Source organism: Sinohyriopsis cumingii, chromosome 11 (assembly GCF_028554795.1).
Source record: "Sinohyriopsis cumingii isolate HCF-2022 chromosome 11, ASM2855479v2, whole genome shotgun sequence".
NCBI classification, from domain to species: domain Eukaryota; kingdom Metazoa; phylum Mollusca; class Bivalvia; order Unionida; family Unionidae; genus Sinohyriopsis; species Sinohyriopsis cumingii.
Genome location: NC_142971.1, coordinates 94,520,887 through 94,540,004, shown reverse-complemented (window position 1 = coordinate 94,540,004; position 19,118 = coordinate 94,520,887). Strand labels below are relative to the sequence as shown.

The window sequence follows — 19,118 nt, the reverse complement described above, 5'->3', positions numbered from 1 at the left end:
AGTGTGAATCAGGCATGTATCTAAATGTATGCATGGTTTATTGATTACAAGTGTGAATCAGGCATGTATCTAAATGTATGGATGGTTTATTGATTACAAGTGTGAATCAGGCATGTATCTAAATGTATGGATGGTTTATTGATTACAAGTGTGAATCAGGCATGTATCTAAATGTATGAATGGTTTATTGATTACAAGTGTGAATCAGGCATGTATCTAAATGTATGAATGGTTTATTGATTACAAGTGTGAATCAGGCATGTATCTAAATGTATGAATGGTTTATTGATTACAAGTGTGAATCAGGCATGTATCTAAATGTATGAATGGTTTATTGATTACAAGTGTGAATCAGGCATGTATCTAAATGTATGAATGGTTTATTGATTACAAGTGTGAATCAGGCATGTATCTAAATGTATGAATGGTTTATTGATTACAAGTGTGAATCAGGCATGTATCTAAATGTATGAATGGTTTATTGATTACAAGTGTGAATCAGGCATGTATCTAAATGTATGAATGGTTTATTGATTACAAGTGTGAATCAGGCATGTATCTAAATGTATGAATGGTTTATTGATTACAAGTGTGAATCAGGCATGTATCTAAATGTATGAATGGTTTATTGATTACAAGTGTGAATCAGGCATGTATCTAAATGTATGAATGGTTTATTGATTACAAGTGTGAATCAGGCATGTATCTAAATGTATGAATGGTTTATTGATTACAAGTGTGAATCAGGCATGTATCTAAATGTATGAATGGTTTATTGATTACAAGTGTGAATCAGGCATGTATCTAAATGTATGAATGGTTTATTGATTACAAGTGTGAATCAGGCATGTATCTAAATGTATGAATGGTTTATTGATTACAAGTGTGAATCAGGCATGTATCTAAATGTATGAATGGTTTATTGATTACAAGTGTGAATCAGGCATGTATCTAAATGTATGAATGGTTTATTGATTACAAGTGTGAATCAGGCATGTATCTAAATGTATGAATGGTTTATTGATTACAAGTGTGAATCAGGCATGTATCTAAATGTATGAATGGTTTATTGATTATAAGTGTGAATCAGGCATGTATCTAAATATATGAATGGTTTATTGATTACAAGTGTGAATCAGGCATGTATCTAAATGTATGAATGGTTTATTGATTACAAGTGTGAATCAGGCATGTATCTAAATGTATGAATGGTTTATTGATTACAAGTGTGAATCAGGCATGTATCTAAATGTATGAATGGTTTATTGATTACAAGTGTGAATCAGGCATGTATCTAAATGTATGAATGGTTTATTGATTACAAGTGTGAATCAGGCATGTATCTAAATGTATGAATGGTTTTTTGATTACAAGTGTGAATCAGGCATGTATCTAAATGTATGAATGGTTTATTGATTACAAGTGTGAATCAGGCATGTATCTAAATGTATGAATGGTTTATTGATTACAAGTGTGAATCAGGCATGTATCTAAATGTATGAATGGTTTATTGATTACAAGTGTGAATCAGGCATGTATCTAAATATATGAATGGTTATTAATTTGTATTGTTTTCAGTGATATTTCTTGGTAAGAAGTAACATTATTAATATATATGTTTGATGTTATTTTTTAATCTATCTAATACTTATAATTCTAATATTCATTTTTATAACTTTAATTTTTATTGCTATTAATTCAATTATATCAGCATGATGATGATGATGGTGAGTTTTGTTATTACCAAACATTTCATCTAATTACACAAGTTATGAAAGTAAAATGTATTGGGCTATTTTAGCACAAAGGTTAAAAGTTTCTTTTCAAAATCATTCTTTAAATGTCACTTTTCCTCAAGATTTTGGAATTTCTTTTTCAATTTCTGCCGATTAATATGAAAGCATTTTCTCAAAATGTTTTTGCTGTTAAACCAGTTTTATTTTAGAACTATGATGCTGCTGATCTGCTACTACTACTACTAGCTATAATTTTTGACCAATTTTCCACCATTTGTTCTTGTGCTGTCAGGAGTTTTCATATAGAGTGGTGTCTGGGTGAAAAAAATGGATTGTTCAGAAAACAAATTCATTAAAATGATGGACGGATACAGGGTTTTTGTTCTTTGCCTTTGTCAGTTTGAATATTGCATTTTGGTTTTATATCAGATTACATTTATTGAAAGTACTTGACTGCACCAATATTGTGAACCCCAGTTAATCTGGACATCTTTTTTCTCATCCATTTCATAAGCATCAGTTCCACATTCAAAATAAAAATGAAATTTTTTGTGTCTTGTTCATTTAGGTATGTAGTAAACATCTTATACATGTTTACATATTTTTAGGATTTTCTTGGGAGGATGGAGTGTACACTAGGAGAGCTAGTAGGCTGTGGTGGAGGGAAATTGGAACGTCCACTCCAGTAAGTAATTTTTTTATTTTAGCACGATTAGATGCAGAAGAGCTGGAATGCACAGTGATGCGGCCGTTGGCTGTTTCCAAGCTAATATTGGATATATTTCTTCTTGTAGAAGAAGAGACATCATATTTACACGAGTAGGCAGTCACTAGTGAAATTATGACTTTTACATCAGAAGATAAAATTGTTTCCATACTGAGTCCGGAAATGAAACTTTTAATGTTACCTACATACAACTGAACTGAAGTTCTGCAGATTTACCACATCATTCACCTCATCTCCACCCCCAACACTAATAATCTCAACTGTAAGAGACTTATCATAGAAATGGCAGCAAAATTAGGGAATGGTAGTTTTTGCCAAATCTGTATTTCTGGAAGCAAAGTATTGCAATCACTGTCACATCATTTATGTGTTGTCCTTATGATTGTCTGTCTGAACAGTAATCCACACACTCAATTAAAGTTTATATTTCATGTTTTCACATGTGAAAAATATTACACAAATATTGTCCTTAAATAAATATGAAGTCTTACGAAACAGTAAACCTCACAATTAATGATCGTAAACTGAGTGTGACAGGTCTTCTGGTTGATAAAATATAATATTCACAAAAAAACAAAGGTTTGTAATCGTGTTATTACATGATTTGATGCACGGTTTTGAAATGCAACTAGTTTCAATATAGTGAAAAGGCCATTTTAACTATATGTCACCATAAACATATATGTTGTGATGTCATAATGGTGCTGTATCATGTATTATTGCAAATCACATGACATTATATTAACCAATGAAAAAGCATCTCATGGGAATTGTGTAATAAAAGGATATCCTTTTAGCATATGAAAATGTGAGAATGAAACAGTGAGAGAAATGTTTACTACTTTCTTCTTTTTATAATTTAATTGATTAAAAGTAGTCTAAGTAATACACAATGCATCATGTACCAGTGTTAGCTGAGCATGAGACTTGAACTCACGCAGACAGAGGTGAGACAGCAGTGATCTGTAATGGTGAGCACTTTATACCATTCGGCCATTCGGGGCCCCCATGCTAGGTGCTCTGCATTAAGAGGTTAGTGCTAGTACTGGTTGGCCTTGTGTCAGGGTAATGTGACTGGGTTGGACAACATGCTACATGTCTGCAACATGATGCCCCAGTGCTAGGCATCACTATAAACTGCCACACTGCAGTCATTGTAGCAGTATGACTGAAAAATTGTTAAAGCTACGTTATAAATCCAAATCACACACAGTTGTCCCTCCCTTTTTTTCCATAAGGCTACATTGAATGCATTTGCCACAGTCTTGTGGGGAGCATGCTTTCAATGATTTCTTAAGTATAATATTAATTCTTGTACTCTTTTTTTTTTGTTGTTCAGTGAGCAATTTAAAATATTTTGGACATTATATTTTGTGGTTTTGATAAATTTTTGTCAGTTAAATTATTATTTATGTCTGCAATTCCATTTCCATATGCAATATTCTTGCCAAAGACACATGAAGTTTGAATAAGCGGGTGAAATTCCATGCATTTGTAGCCCAATTTTGAGCAAATATTGCTCTGTTGAGGTTTATAGTCTGATTTCTTGTAAAAGTTTGCAAGTATATTTCAAATTTCAGTGTGTAAGCAATTATATTTTGTATTTCAGCCTGTATAAAGTAAGAAGAAAGGACTTATATCTCAATATCTTTCACTAAATTTTCACAGTAATTTGTTTTTGAGGTTACTGTCTTTTGTAATAACATTCATACAGATCTGACAGAGTCAAACTAACAACAATTTCATGAAGTTTAGTGAGTATATTTGTTTTGTTTTGATATTATTTAACTGGCTGTTTCACAAGACTGTTGCAAACGTTTTAAATTTTGACTAGTATGCACTCACTTCTCCCAATTTTCCCACCACTTTTGGGCGGGGTGGGGTGGAAGAGAAAAGTCACTTCACCCAAAATGTGACTCTAGTGTTAACCATCTTTTGGCAAAAATATCTGTCACTATACCTCTGATGACATGCACTACTTGTATTTTTGTTGAAAGACAGCTGATTCAAGATTTTCATGTCACTTCTTTAGCCTGGCTAATTCCCAGAATGAACTTGTTGTAGCCAGTGTTCGTTTTTCAATACTAGTGAGGCTGATTGCCCATAAACCTTCATGAACCTTTAATACAAACTTGGACATGTGTATAAATCAGACTTCAGTTATAAACAAGAAAAACAATTCAGCTGTACATGTAGGCTTTATTCTTCATTCAGAAGGATAATACATATAGAAAGTATTTTGTTTCCTTTTTTTTCAATGTGACAATATAAAGTATTGTAGTTCTTTGCAATTTCCAGATTCCTTTATTGAAGTATATGTAATAATGCTAACTTGTTCCCCAAAAAGCCAGTAGAAATACAATTTTGAAAGTTTTTCTTTTCTCCACTCTCAAAATAGTGCAAGAAGTAAAAAAGGAAAATTTAATTTGATCCTTGAATTATTTTACCTTGGCATGATAGAGTAATGGAGTGAAACATGCTATTAATTTTTCCTGAAAATGATTAACGCAATCCTGCTATTGGTAAATGCAAGGAATATATCTTGTTGTAATCTTCATTGCTTTTTTCTTGTGTTTATGTGTATGTCTGTGTCCTTGTTTGTCTTTATGTGTATGTCTGTATGCTTGTTTGTGTTTTTGTGTATGTCTATGTGCTTGTTTGTATTTATGTATATATCTGTGTGCTTGTTTGTTCAAGTCCTCCATATTGATTCAAGAATGCAGTGTAGCTAAAAATTCAGATTTTAATCTCTCTCTCTATTGCAGGGGACTGGTTGGTGGTGCAGGAAGTATAATAGGTCAGTAGAATCAACATTGGATCTTCAAAATATTCAGATGGTGATTTGAGTAAATGAAAACTTTGTTATTCAGATGGTGATTTGAGAGAATTAAAACATAGTTATTCAGATGGTGATTTGAGTGAATTTAAACATTGTTATTCAGATGATGATTTGAGTGAATGAAAACATTGTTATTCAGATGGTGATTTGAGTGAATTAAAACATTGTTATTCAAATGATGGTTTGAGAGAAATGATACCTAGTTATTCATATGGTGATTTGAGTGAATGATAACCTAGTCATTCAGATGGTGATTTGAGTGAATGAAAACATTATTATTCAGATAGTGATTTGAGTGAATTTAAACATTGTTATTCAGATGGTGATTTGAGTGAATTAAAACATTGTAATTCAAATGATGGTTTGAGAGAAATAATACCCAGTTATTCAGATGGTGATTTGAGTGAATGATAACCTAGTCATTCAGATGGTGATATAAGTGAATGAAAACATTGTTATTCAGATGGTGATATAAGTGAATTAAAACATTGTTATTCAGATGGTGATTTGAGTGAATTTAAACATTGTTATTCAGAATTGTTTTTCAGATAGTGATTTGAGTGAAATTAAACATTGTTATTCAGATGGTGATTTGAGTGAATTTAAAGATTGTCATTCAGATGGTGATTTGAGTGAATTAAAACATTGTTATTCAAGTGGTGGTTTGAGAGAAATAATACCTAGTTATTCAGATGGTGATTTGAGTGAATGATAACCTAGTCATTCAGATAGTGATTTGAGTGAATTGAAACATTGTTATTCAGATGGTGATTTGAGTGAATTTAAACATTGTTATTCAGATGATGATTTGAGTGAATGATAACCTAGTCATTCAGATAGTGATTTGAGTGAATTGAAACATTGTTATTCAGATGGTGATTTAAGTGAATGAAAAACAAAGTTATTCAGATGGTGATTTGAGTGAATGAAAACAAAGTTATTCAGATGGTGATTTTTGAGTGAATTTAAACATTGTTATTCAGATTTTGATTTGAGTGAATTTAAACATTGTTATTGAGATGGTGATTTGAGTGAACGAAAACAAAGTTATTCAGATGGTGATTTGAGTGAATTAAAACATTGTTATTCAAATGGTGGTTTGAGAGAAATAATACCTAGTTATTCAGATAGTGATTTGAGTGAATTGAAACATTGTTATTCAGATGGTGATTTGAGTGTATGAAAACATTGTTATTCAGATAGTGATTTGAGTGAATTTAAACATTGTTATTGAGATGGTGATTTGAGTGAAGGAAAACATTGTTATTCAGATGGTGATTTGAGTGAATTAAGACATTGTTATTCAGATGGTGATTTGAGTGAATGAAAACATTGTTATTCATTTGGTGATTTGAGTGAATTGAAACATTGTTATTCAGATGGTGATTTGAGTGAATTTAAACATAGTTATTCAGGTACATTTAGACATATGGTGTGTGCCAAGATATGTAAAAGCTAAATAACCAGAACAATATGGAAAAACTGGAAAACCTGTAACTTCTTCTTTTCAAAGCATTGCATTCAGTAGGGAAAATATATAACTTTGTCATTAACATCATTCCTGGCACCAAAATCAAAGTCCATTTAAAGAGGCGAATTCTTCGTATACATGCCTACAGATTCCTTAGTGACTTATATAATCCTGAAACATTGCTGGTCTTTGTTATGGAATCATTGTCATGATGTTATTTTCCATGAATACATAAACTTTATTTCAAGTTAATTAAAAATTAAATAGTGTAGAATTTTATTTCAAGACTTGGGGGAGTAAACATAGTATTTGCAACTACGTGGAATCAGCATAGACCAATATGGTAGGAGTATAGATTTGTGTAGTTTGTACTTGTATGTATCCAGTTTGTACTTATATGTATACATGTTGTACTTGTATGTATACATTTTGTACTTGTATATGTACAGTTTCTACTTGTATGTATACAGTTTGTACTTATATGTATACAGTTTGTACTTATATGTATACAGTTTGTACTTGTATGTGTACAGTTTGTACTTGTATGTATACAGTTTTTATTTGTATGTATACAGTTTGTATTTATATGTAAACAGTTTTGTACTTGCATGTATACAGTTTTATTTTATTTTAGTGTTGAATTAGTCTTTTCTTTCTTTTTCAGTGAGAGCTGAAGAAGTTAGCAGTAGTAAAGTGAGAATAAGTTTTATGCTTTAATCATGCAGTGATCATGAAACATTAGCTCACTTATTTGTATATATGTCCATTAGAATGTTTTATGTGTGTTGGTTGAATGAAACTTAATTAGGATAGTAGAGAGCAGATCAGTTAGCTATATAGGATTTCCAGCTTTTATTCTCATGAGAATTAATTACTAGGTGTTTATGTTTGTGTGCCTGCTACATACGAGTGCATATAACACCGATTGAGGAACATCATTTTTTGGTGATGTGTGTTTAGTCCTGAGGGAATATGGGCTTGTTTTGCAGACAAGGCGATGGGTGCCATTTACCCATGGACCTGGGTTAGAATCTCCATAGAGTACGAATTAAAATTCTCTAAACTTTATGATAGTATTATTTGTGATAAAATATATACATGTGTGTGTGAATAATGTCCATATAATCAGTTTTTTTCTTTCTTTCCATGCTTTAACAGTGAATATTGTGATACTATCCATCTATCTGTTAGCACATCTCCTTCAAATTGGATTGAAATTTAAAAGAAACAAATTAGTTGTATTGCCCAGAGTTATCTATCTGCAAGAGGGCTGTTATCCTAGAAACAAACTAGTTGTATTGCCCAGGTTATCTGTCTGCAAGACGGCTGTTATCCTAGGCTCTTGTCCGTGGGATCTTTTGGAAGGAGTAAGAGATTTGATGTTATAAAGTTAAATCATAATGGGATCCTTTGGAAAGGGTAAGAGGTATTTGATGCTAAAAAATTAAATCATAATAGGAAAAGTTGGGAAGGGTAAGAGGTATTCGATGTTAAAAAATTTGAATTAGAAGGGGATCCTTTGAAAAGAGTAAGAGGTTTGATGTTAAAATTTAAATTATAATGACATTTTCAAATATATATTTTTGTAACTCTAGATATGCAGTTATAGGAGGAAGATGCATCATATATGTAACTGATCTGGCATCATGTCCCCTTGGTTGCTGTTTAGGGTGGGGTGAGGAAAGTGTGCTAGAAGCTGGTATATATGGTAAAATGTATGGTGATTTATGATGTTGAGCTGTTGCAGTTGCTGAAGTTTTGATTTCAAAGCGCTGATAGGATTTGAATTTCTTTTCAGGAAATAGTAACACTTCATTTTAGAGCTAACAACCTTGATAAAAAAGATTTCTTTGGAAAATCGGATCCCTTTCTGGTATTTTACAGAGCAAATGAAGATAATAGGTAGGAACACTTTTGATTCAGACTTTTTTTACTTATTGATGTCAGTAAAATGAGTATAATTAATTTCATCTAATAACTTATTGATGTCAGTAAAATGGGTATCATTAATTTCATTTAATAACTTATTGATGTCGGTAAAATGGGTATCATTAATTTCATTTAATAACTTATTGATGTCGGTAAAATGGGTATCATTAATTTCATTTAATAACTTGCACTTATGATCATGAATGTTTAGAAACCCAAATCATTTGATTTCCTTTTTAACATTGCCTAGAAGGAGTCATTGTTATTTGGGTTGATAAATGAATAGCCCTTTTGTTTTATGGCATTTGATATATATGATACATAAAAACTGGACACTTCCCATGGGAGAAATAGAAGCACAACAGCTCAATTCACAATCGTAGAATTTTACAACCTTTTTATTTCATATTTTGTTAGCATTTGAGAATTGTAATCCCTCTTTTGCATTACCTGAAAGGCCCCTCACTTGGTTTTATTGACATAACATCACACAATGCAGGCTAGAGATTGATAGCAGCAAATTCATGTTGGTTTTTTTTTGTAGCTAGTAAGTCACTTATAAAAGGAAACAATATAATTGTTTGGACATTAAAACCATTTAACTGCACTAACTTGCAATTTGAAAGATATAGTTATTTCTAATTGTTTTTTAAGATTATATTGTTAGTATTTATTTTCTGATTCTCTGATGTTTAGATGAAGTTTTTGAGATCTACTCTTGAGCATTAAGTTATTTTCTGCAACTTATTTTGTTGATCTGATATTACTGGCTGTCATGGAGAAAGCTGTTACTCAGTGATGGACAATCTGCATGCATTTGTTATCAGTTTACATGAGTTCAACACTCACTGGGCTGATAAGTAATTGATATAGATAGGGATTACTAATTAACTGTGGGTGTTTGCAGTAATTTGATGTAGTGAATCACCATAAAAGAAAGTTGACTTGTCCACATAACACAAAATTGAATTCATTAAAAATGATCTTTTCAAAATCAGGAATTTTTATGGGAGACTGTCTTCCATTATGCACACATGTTCACTAACAGTTAGCAAAGTCAGAAAATAATAAAAGTGACAGAAATAATTTTGGTTTAATTTTTGCTCATAATATTGCAGCTTTACAGTAGTTCACAAGACTGAAGTCATCAAAAATACTTTGAGTCCGACATGGGCCCCATTTACCGTTCCTGTAAGAACATTGTGTAGTGGAGATTATAATCGGTAAGTCATACAAGGACAGAAAATTAAATTATCCTTAGAACTCTATTAGATAAAATAATTAATTAAAAACTAAGGAATGTCTCTTCTAAACAATTCTAGATAAATGTATTTAGAACTTTTGATTTAGTAAAGTGCATCTATTATGATCTCTGGCCAGTAAAGGATAAATTTTCCATTAGTTGTTCTTTTTGAAAAGATGAAATAATTCCTGACTCTCTAGTTTAAACAAAATATTTTGTAATAGAGGATAATGTTTTCAGCTGAAATAAATACCAAAAGAAATATAAGACATTTACACAGATAATAAAGACGTTTTTGGATTTGGATAATTTATCGCTGAGACAACTACCTCTATTGTTGATGGTAAATCATATAGCAACAAGACTTTTCATTAGTTGCAGTTATGACACTCTTTGGACACTTAATGTCTCATGATTCAGTATATAACATTAATAGCAAGACAATTTTTGGGGGGATATACTATGAAATTGCCATTTCCCTGTGTCTGTCTTATTTCAGTACCATTAAAGTGGAATGCTATGACTGGGACAGTGATGGAACGTGAGTAAATATTAAACCAGTTAAGAGTTATCTTTCCACTCAGTTTTCTCTGTAGCTTCATGAGTGGAGTGCAGTTAAGGGGGCTTAATACACAGTCATATTGCTGGAATTTCAGTTTGTTACTGATCATAAGAACATACTTGGGGCAAGAGACTTTGTTCTGTCAGTTAATCAGGTCTGGAGAGAAGAAGTTGGAATTCCAGTAAAATTCTTTCTCTTTGTCATGGTGGAAGTGCTACTGCTGCCTGAGCAAGAAATGGTGTGTGTTTGTATATATACCTTAACAATAAAAAATAAAAAAAATGAACCTTTTGAAGAAATATGATGTTTTTCATTTATTTTTGTTTTTAATCATCTAAGGCCATCATCAAAGAGATGATTATTATTATTATTATTATTATTATTATTATTTTATATGCACAGTGTCATTGCAGATGGATAAGGAGACATGATTGTTAATTGGCTACATTGTTACTAATGTTTTGGTACAGTGATCTTTTTCTGTCTTCCAGTCATGATATTATTGGAGAATTCCTGACTAATTTAAGAGACCTCTCCAAGGGAACAAGTGGAAATAGATATGATGTAAGTAATTACTTTGTGCATAATACATTCCTTACATAGAGGATCTTACAGAATTCTCAAAAAACAAATAATTTTTCATGCTATTTGTAAATTCCTTAGAAATGTGCACAGCCATAGATTCTTTTTATTGCATGACAAAACATCCAGATTTATTTAGTAAAACGTGTGTAAAATGTGTACTGAAATGACATATATATTCTGATACATGTGTAAAATGTGTGTTGAAATGATATATATATTCTGGTACCTCATATGTTATGACATAATGACATCATTTGTTGTTATATGCATGTAATATGAAGAAGCTATATATGATATGGTTTTATTATTATTAAATAACACAGTAGTCATTTAATGGAGTAAATGATTCTTTTGATGCATGAAACTGTGATAATAAAATTGTATGTGAAGCGTTATTAGTTCATTATTTATGTTTATTTCTCATTAAACAAAATTTGGAATAGTATTTAATGATTACAAATCCAGATTGAAATCTCTTTGGGAGGATTCTAACAACAATATGGTTTGAGAAAGCACTAATACTAACTTGCATATTTGTATTTGATAAACTCTTATGCATCCTTCTCCATACAGTTAGTAGACTGTGAATGGTTCTCATGCTGTGGTTGTTGGTGACTAACACCTTCAGTGTGAGATTTTAGATGCAACATTGTACTAAAACCCATTGTGGAAGAATACATTCAGTCACAAATTTAGATTTTAATTTCATTTCCTCAGGTCATTAATCCACAGAAAAAAGGAAAAAAGAAAGGCTACAAGAATTCTGGAGAGGTATGTCAATTGCATCATTGTACCAACGCTATTTTTGTTACTGAGGAACTCTTACATTAATCATAAACTGTGTCCTATTGATTGTATTTTTCAATTGACAAATGGGGTGCCCATAAAATACGGGTATACTCTTTGACTTTTGAACACTCCATGACTATTCTAAAACAATCATGAAGATGCTTTTTGTCGTTTATCTGTGGTGATGCTTTTTATTGTCGTTTTACTTACAGAGATGCTTTGTATTGTTGTTTTACTTAGTACAGAGATGGTTTGTGTTGTCATTTTACTTAGGGAGATGCTGTTACATTTGTTGTGGTCCACAAACTTACAAAATATATCTGCTGCAGAAATTTAGTGAATTCACAACATTTGATAGTCCATTGGTAAAAGATAAAAGATGTATCATAAACTTTATAAGAAGAGAGGACAGTATTGACATTTAAGATTGGAAATATGTATAAGAATTAATGTAAATATGGTGGAACTGAGAAAATTGAGCCTGGACAAAGTGGGTCTTCTCTCCATATACATTTTCTATGGTCCTGAAATTCTAATTATTTTCTTCCCAATAGTATATTCCCTATACATTGATCACAGCAAATTCTGAACTTTAGTAAAGATGTGGGACATGATGCTACATGTCTGCCACATGAGGCTCCATTGGTAGACATCATTATTAACTGCCTTTCTTATTGATGGGGGGGCCCCGAGTGGTCTAAAGTGCTGTCCGTTATGGATCACTACCATCTCATCTCTGTCTGTGTGGGTTCGAGTCTTGGATTCAGCTAACATGGGTATGTGAGAAGGCTTGCCTGTAGCTTCTTGTGGGTTGGTGGGTCTTTCCAGGGTTTTCCCGGGTTCTTCCTCCACCATTAATACTGGCCGCCACATAAAGCCTATCGTGTTCTAAAAATGGCATTAAACCCTACAACAACAACAACAACTTATTGATAGGAACATGCTTGTTTAGATTCCTGTTTTCAGGTTTCCTTTCAGTCCATCCCCAGGTCAAAAAGTTTTGTTTCCAAATAGGATTGTACTTCCTTCCTTAGGTATTTTCCCTATGACAGGTTTCCTCACCTGTTGTGAAACTTCTTTGCCATGGATTTATTTATTATCCATTTCATATTTTCAGTATGGATACCATATTTGTTGTATAAAGTGTATTTAACCCTCTGATAGGTATACAAGTCTGGACTGGCATTTCATTGGATCAAATTAGTTTGAGTTGTTTTTTATCTTGCCATGTAGTTATATAAAAAACAATTATTATTTCTTGAAAAAAGAAAATATGCATGTATGTATATATGTACTTTTGTTAGTATTTGTTTTCTTTGCCCATGTTCATGTTATGTGTTGTATATTTTGTTTTGTTATACTTTTTTGTGTGAGCCTTCTACCTCTCTAAGTGTCTTGATAGTATAGCCTCTCATTGACCTCACCTCCTAATGAAAGGCACATCTCCTGTCATTTGTTACATCAATATGTGTTACATATATAGTGGTATACTTACATTAGTAATTGCGAATCTTACTACTTTTGTTTATGCTCGTTTAAAGAATAAAAAATTCTATGGATGGGCTTATCTGCATTTCATAGGGGGTGAAACATTTATAGCTTGTGCAGGTTTGGGTGGGCCTCAACATACACACCACCATCCCTTAGTGGGAGCTATATACTCAATCTCTTCCTCACCAGTGGCTCTCCTTTGTTCCTCAACAGCTTATGCAGACTGAGTCCGTATTTATTTTCAAACAAACATGTTCTTATTATTTATTCATCATTATATTTTAAGTAAGCTTGTCAGCCTCTTTTAGGGCATGGAATTTTCCTAGCTTGTAATGGTGCAAGGTGCAAGGGGTGGGCTGTTGTCCACACAACCATCTTCTAGTGTGAGTGATATACCCAACCCCTAATATTCCATTGACTGTGTTATTCCTCCATGATTCTAGACAAAGTTTCACTTGAACGGATTCTTTTATGCATTTTTATATGCATACTTTAATATATTGTTCCAACTCTGTTGTCTTAAAATAAGTAAACAAAATGAGCAAAAACCAAAACGTTTTGTAAAAGTGTAAATATTTCCCTAAATTACAAAGTGAACACGTTAAAATTACTTATAGTATGGTGAGTGAAATCCTTAAGTCCAGTATGTTCTATTAATTCCAACAGTACAGAAAAATCACTATGATATCCCAAAATGTCTTTAAATGAATTCACAGTAATTCCATAACAGATATAAATATCCAAATAGTCTATAAATGAATTCACAATATTTCTGTGACAGCTATTATTCCAATTACATAATAATATCTTTAATGCATACAGACCAAACTAAAGGTTTAAAAGGGAAGTTGTGCTCCCCACATTACTTTATGCATACGAAACATGGACAGTGTGCCAATTCCACACCAGGAAGCTGAACTACTTTCACACCACAAGTGTCAGGAAAATCCTCAACATCAAGTGGCAGGACAAGGTTCCATACACTGAGATACTTGCCCAAGCAGGTCTCCCCAGCATCCACACCATCCTGATGCAGTCCTAGCTGGGTTAGGTGGGACATGTTGTATGCATACCAGTCCACCGGCTGTCTAATAGACTCTTCTATGGCAAGCTACAGCAAGGACAGCAATCCCATGATCAGAAGAAGCACTTCAAATACAGTCTGAAAGCTGCATTTAAAACATTTAACATAAACCCTGATTCCTGGGAGCAAACGGCAAGTGATCGAGTGCTTGGCATTCCTCTGTGCACAAAGGCTCCAAGTTGTGTGAATCTAGCAGGACAGCAGCTGTAGTGCTGAAAAGGCAAGCCATAAAAGCGCATGCCATCACCCCTCATTGGAGATGTCCCACTCATCCCTTGTCTCTTATGCAAACAAACATTCTGTGGTAGGATTGGCCTCATCAGCCATCTGCACACACACAGAACAGAACCAGCCCCTCCAACCCTCAGATGACTAGAGTGGTCCTCGTCGACTCAAGAGACAAATATTATTCCAATTACTCTGAAATATTTTAAGCACAGTAATTGAAACAAATGATTAAATTAAATAATTCAATTTCTCTCAGTATAATGGAATAACAAGACTAGTGGTACTAATAATGCCTAATTATGTGAACAAATTCTGTTAGTAAAATGCAGTGGATAATTCATCACACATAAATTTTTGAATAATCTGATCTTGGAAACATCAGCTGTTTTACACTGATCATCAGAACTAGTGTCCTTGTTGGATCACATGATGTTTACTTGTACCATTAATACGACTCAACCTTGGAATTTTATGAACGAATCTGTGCACTTGATACATGATTTGTCTTTAATGTGCAAGGTATGATCAGAGGATATTAGTATTAAAAATTAGTATGAACTAAATAACTCTTACAGAACTATTATTACAAAAATAATATATAGATATATATATAGTGGTCCCACCACAATGAATGGCCCACCTGACCAGTGGCCACCCGCTTTTTACAGCCATAATCCCTTGGCATAAAAATGTTTGTGTTCAAAAGTAACCCTTAAGAAAGGCCACCAGCCAGCATATTAGTGCAAAAATGTAAAATTTATCCATCACAGGCAGCCACATTTTATTTTAATATGTGTCCAGAACCAATATTTAACTCATACGGTATGACAAGTAATCTGATTTACTTTACCTGTTTCCCAGTGTCAGGTTTTCATTACTGTAAATTTTATGTCGGAAAGACTCAAATAAACAACATCATAACAGATAAGTAGAATATTCTGTGGCAGTGGGAATATGGAGTAAATGGAAAGAAAATGTTTTTAAATGCCAAGCAATGTATGTACCAAGATTTAAATGACGTTTTTGAATGGTTTTGCAACGTGCATGCCAGCAAAACCCCACATGCATTTCAAGCTGACAAATAAGAACTATTAATGTATGTTAACTTGAAATCAGTCTGTTCTTAAGACAAGGAGAACCTTTTAATTATGAATGCCACTTTTAAATGAAGATACTTAATGTTTTGAAGTTATATGTTGCTTTCTACTACATACACATACATATACATGTACATACACATACTAATCACAAATAGAGTCCCCTCTGGAATTTCCGGGTGCAGAAGGGGTAGCTGCATAAAAGGGGGACCACTATATATATATATATATATATATATATATATATATATATATATATATATATATATATACAGCATACACACACATAACAATATTTTTATGTATTTATTTAGTTGTGTATTTACTTATTAAAATATTTATTTGATAGATGTTACTTTATCGTGCATTCATACATGCAAAAACAAAAGAGCATGTTGAAGACCACCAAGACACCATTTACTGTTGTATTCTAATGACATCTTTTGTTTTCAGTGTACTATATTGAGCTGTAAAATAGAAACCCAGCCAAGTTTTCTTGACTATATACAGGGCGGGTGAGTTTTGATAATGGTTACAAAATACATCAATTCTTTATAATTGTCTAGATCGGAGTGGTCCAACATCTTCAACATCGTGGGCCACATGGACCTAAAACAAAAATTTTTTGGCCATTCATAATGTATATTATAGTAATTATATTATAATTATAGAACTGACATTTTGTATGAGTATTGGCTACAAATAAAATGATGTCCATGGGCCACATTTCCCCCACGAACCTGTAGTTGGACCACTCTGGTCTAGAAATATAGATTTAATCACATTAAAATGTATGGATATATTGCATCCCATCATTAAAATGTATGGATATATTGCATCCCATCATTAAAATATATGGATATATTGCATCCCATTATTAAAATATAAAGATATATTGCATCCCATCATTAAAATATATGGATATATTGCATCCCATCATTAAAATATATGGATATATTGCATCCCATCATTAAAATGTATGGATATATTGCATCCCATCAATAAAATGTATGGATATATTGCATCCCATCATTAAAATATAAAGATACATTGCATCCCATCATTAAAATATTGGATATATTGCATCACATCATAAAAATATAATGATATATTGCATCCCATCATTAAAATGTATGGATATATTGCATCCCATCATTAAAATGTATGGATATATTGCATCCCATCATTAAAATATATGGATATATTGCATCCCATCATCAAAATTTATGGATATATTGCATCCCATCATTAAAATTTATGGATATATTGCATCATATCACTTGCATGACATTGTTAAAATATGTGTATATATTACAAAATAATAATAATGATAATATGAGGACTTTGTATAGCGCCTAATCATTAGAAGCTCTGAGCACTTTACAACATTAGACAACACCTATAACTTAAAAACAAACATATAACGATATGATTACAAAAAACAAACACCATGAAATTAGAAAACATAAAAAATACATTACTTACAGCATTTTTAAAATGTGTGCATATATTCCATCGCATCATGAAAATGTATGAATATATTGCATCTCAGCATTAAAATGTATCAATATATTGCATTAGATCACTTACATAGCATTGTTAAAATGTATGAAAATATACCATCACATCACTTGCATTGCATTGTTAAAATGTATGAAAACATCCATCACATCACTTGCATAGCATTGTTAAAATGTATGAAAATATCCATCACATCACTTGCATAGCATTGTTAAAATGTATGAAAATATTCCATCACATCACTTGCATAGCATTGTTAAAATGTATGAAAATATTCCATAACATCACTGCATAGCACTGTTAAAATGTATGAAAATATTCCATCACATCACTTGCATAGCATTGTTAAAATGTATGAAAATATTCCATCACGTCACTTGCATAGCATTGTTAAAATGTATGAAAATATTCCATCACGTCACTTGCATAGCATTGTTAAAATGTATGAAAATATTCCATCACGTCACTTGCATAGCATTGTTAAAATGTATGAAAATATCCATCACGTCACTTGCATAGCATTGTTAAAATGTATGAAAATATTCCATCACATCACTTGCATAGCATTGTTAAAATGTATGAAAATATTCCATCACATCACTTGCATAGCATTGTTAAAATGTATGAAAATATTCCATCACATCACTGCATAGCACTGTTAAAATGTATGAAAATATTCCATCATGTCACTTGCATAGCATTGTTAAAATGTATGAAAATATTCCATCACGTCACTTGCATAGCATTGTTAAAATGTATGAAAATATTCCATCACATCACTGCATAGCACTGTTAAAATGTATGAAAATATTCCATCACGTCACTTGCATAGCATTGTTAAAATGTATGAAAATATTCATCACATCACTTGCATAGCATTGTTAAAATGTATGAAAATATTCCATCACGTCACTTGCATAGCACTGTTAAAATGTATGAAAATATTCCATCACATCACTTGCATAGCATTGTTAAAATGTATGAAAATATTCCATCATGTCATTTGCATAGCACTGTTAAAATGTATGAAAATATTCCATCACATCACATTGTTAAAATGTGTGCATATATTGCATCACTGCATTACAATGTATGAAAATATTGCATCACATCACTTACATCACATTGTTAAAATGTGTGCATATATTGCATAAGATTTAACTTATTAACCACTATTATTTGTTGGAAAAAATAAGCCAAGTTAGAGCAAATTGTCAATGATTTGGGATATTTTTATGGTTTATTTGACAGTAACATGCATCAGTAGTGTTTAATAATCCGGAAGCAAGTTACAAATGATAATCACACCAAGATAGTAACAGTTTCTAAAAAGCTTTTAATTTTTCTAGCAGCACCGAGATTAACTTCACAGTAGCCATTGATTTCACGGCCTCTAATGGTGACCCAAATCTGCCGACATCACTACATTACAGTCATCCTCATCAGTTGAATCAGTATGCTACTGCAATACAGGCTATAGGGGAGATAATCCAGGACTATGACACGTAAGTTGTCATGCTATGAATTCTTTTATTTTTATGGATACAAATTATTATGTCTCTTTTTTTTAAAAGTAGTTAACAGGTTTTTGTGTGTTTTAAATTTGGTTATGCCACAAAAGAAATGGCATTGTCAAAGGCTCGTGTATTTGATTTCATAGTATCCTCAGTTTTTAAAATCCAAGCAAATTGGTATTCCAGAACTCAAAATTCACAGTTGGAAGAATATCACTAGTTTTTATCAAGCATTCTTGTGGCTATGCAATACAAATTAATCAATTTAATTCACTCATATTTTCTTCAAGTTATAATGTTGT

At 32.1% G+C, this 19,118-nt stretch overlaps 1 protein-coding gene across 4 annotated transcripts in view; it reads left to right on the top strand.

Moving 5' to 3' along the window:
- The window catches only part of LOC149789033 (copine-8-like), a 47,229-nt gene that overhangs the window by 19,674 nt on the left and 8,437 nt on the right, over nt 1-19,118 (top strand). For 3 of the 4 annotated variants that reach the window (XM_089975204.1, XM_089975206.1, XM_089975205.1), the window contains exons 6-15: nt 2,345-2,421; nt 5,229-5,260; nt 7,438-7,466; nt 8,572-8,675; nt 9,821-9,925; nt 10,445-10,486; nt 10,999-11,071; nt 11,810-11,863; nt 16,235-16,296; nt 18,652-18,807. In XM_089975204.1, coding sequence (XP_089831330.1) covers nt 2,345-2,421; nt 5,229-5,260; nt 7,438-7,466; nt 8,572-8,675; nt 9,821-9,925; nt 10,445-10,486; nt 10,999-11,071; nt 11,810-11,863; nt 16,235-16,296; nt 18,652-18,807 — 734 coding nt within the window. The remainder of the gene's footprint in view (nt 1-2,344; nt 2,422-5,228; nt 5,261-7,437; nt 7,467-8,571; nt 8,676-9,820; nt 9,926-10,444; nt 10,487-10,998; nt 11,072-11,809; nt 11,864-16,234; nt 16,297-18,651; nt 18,808-19,118) is intronic. The other variant, XM_089975207.1, reaches the window with a different exon arrangement.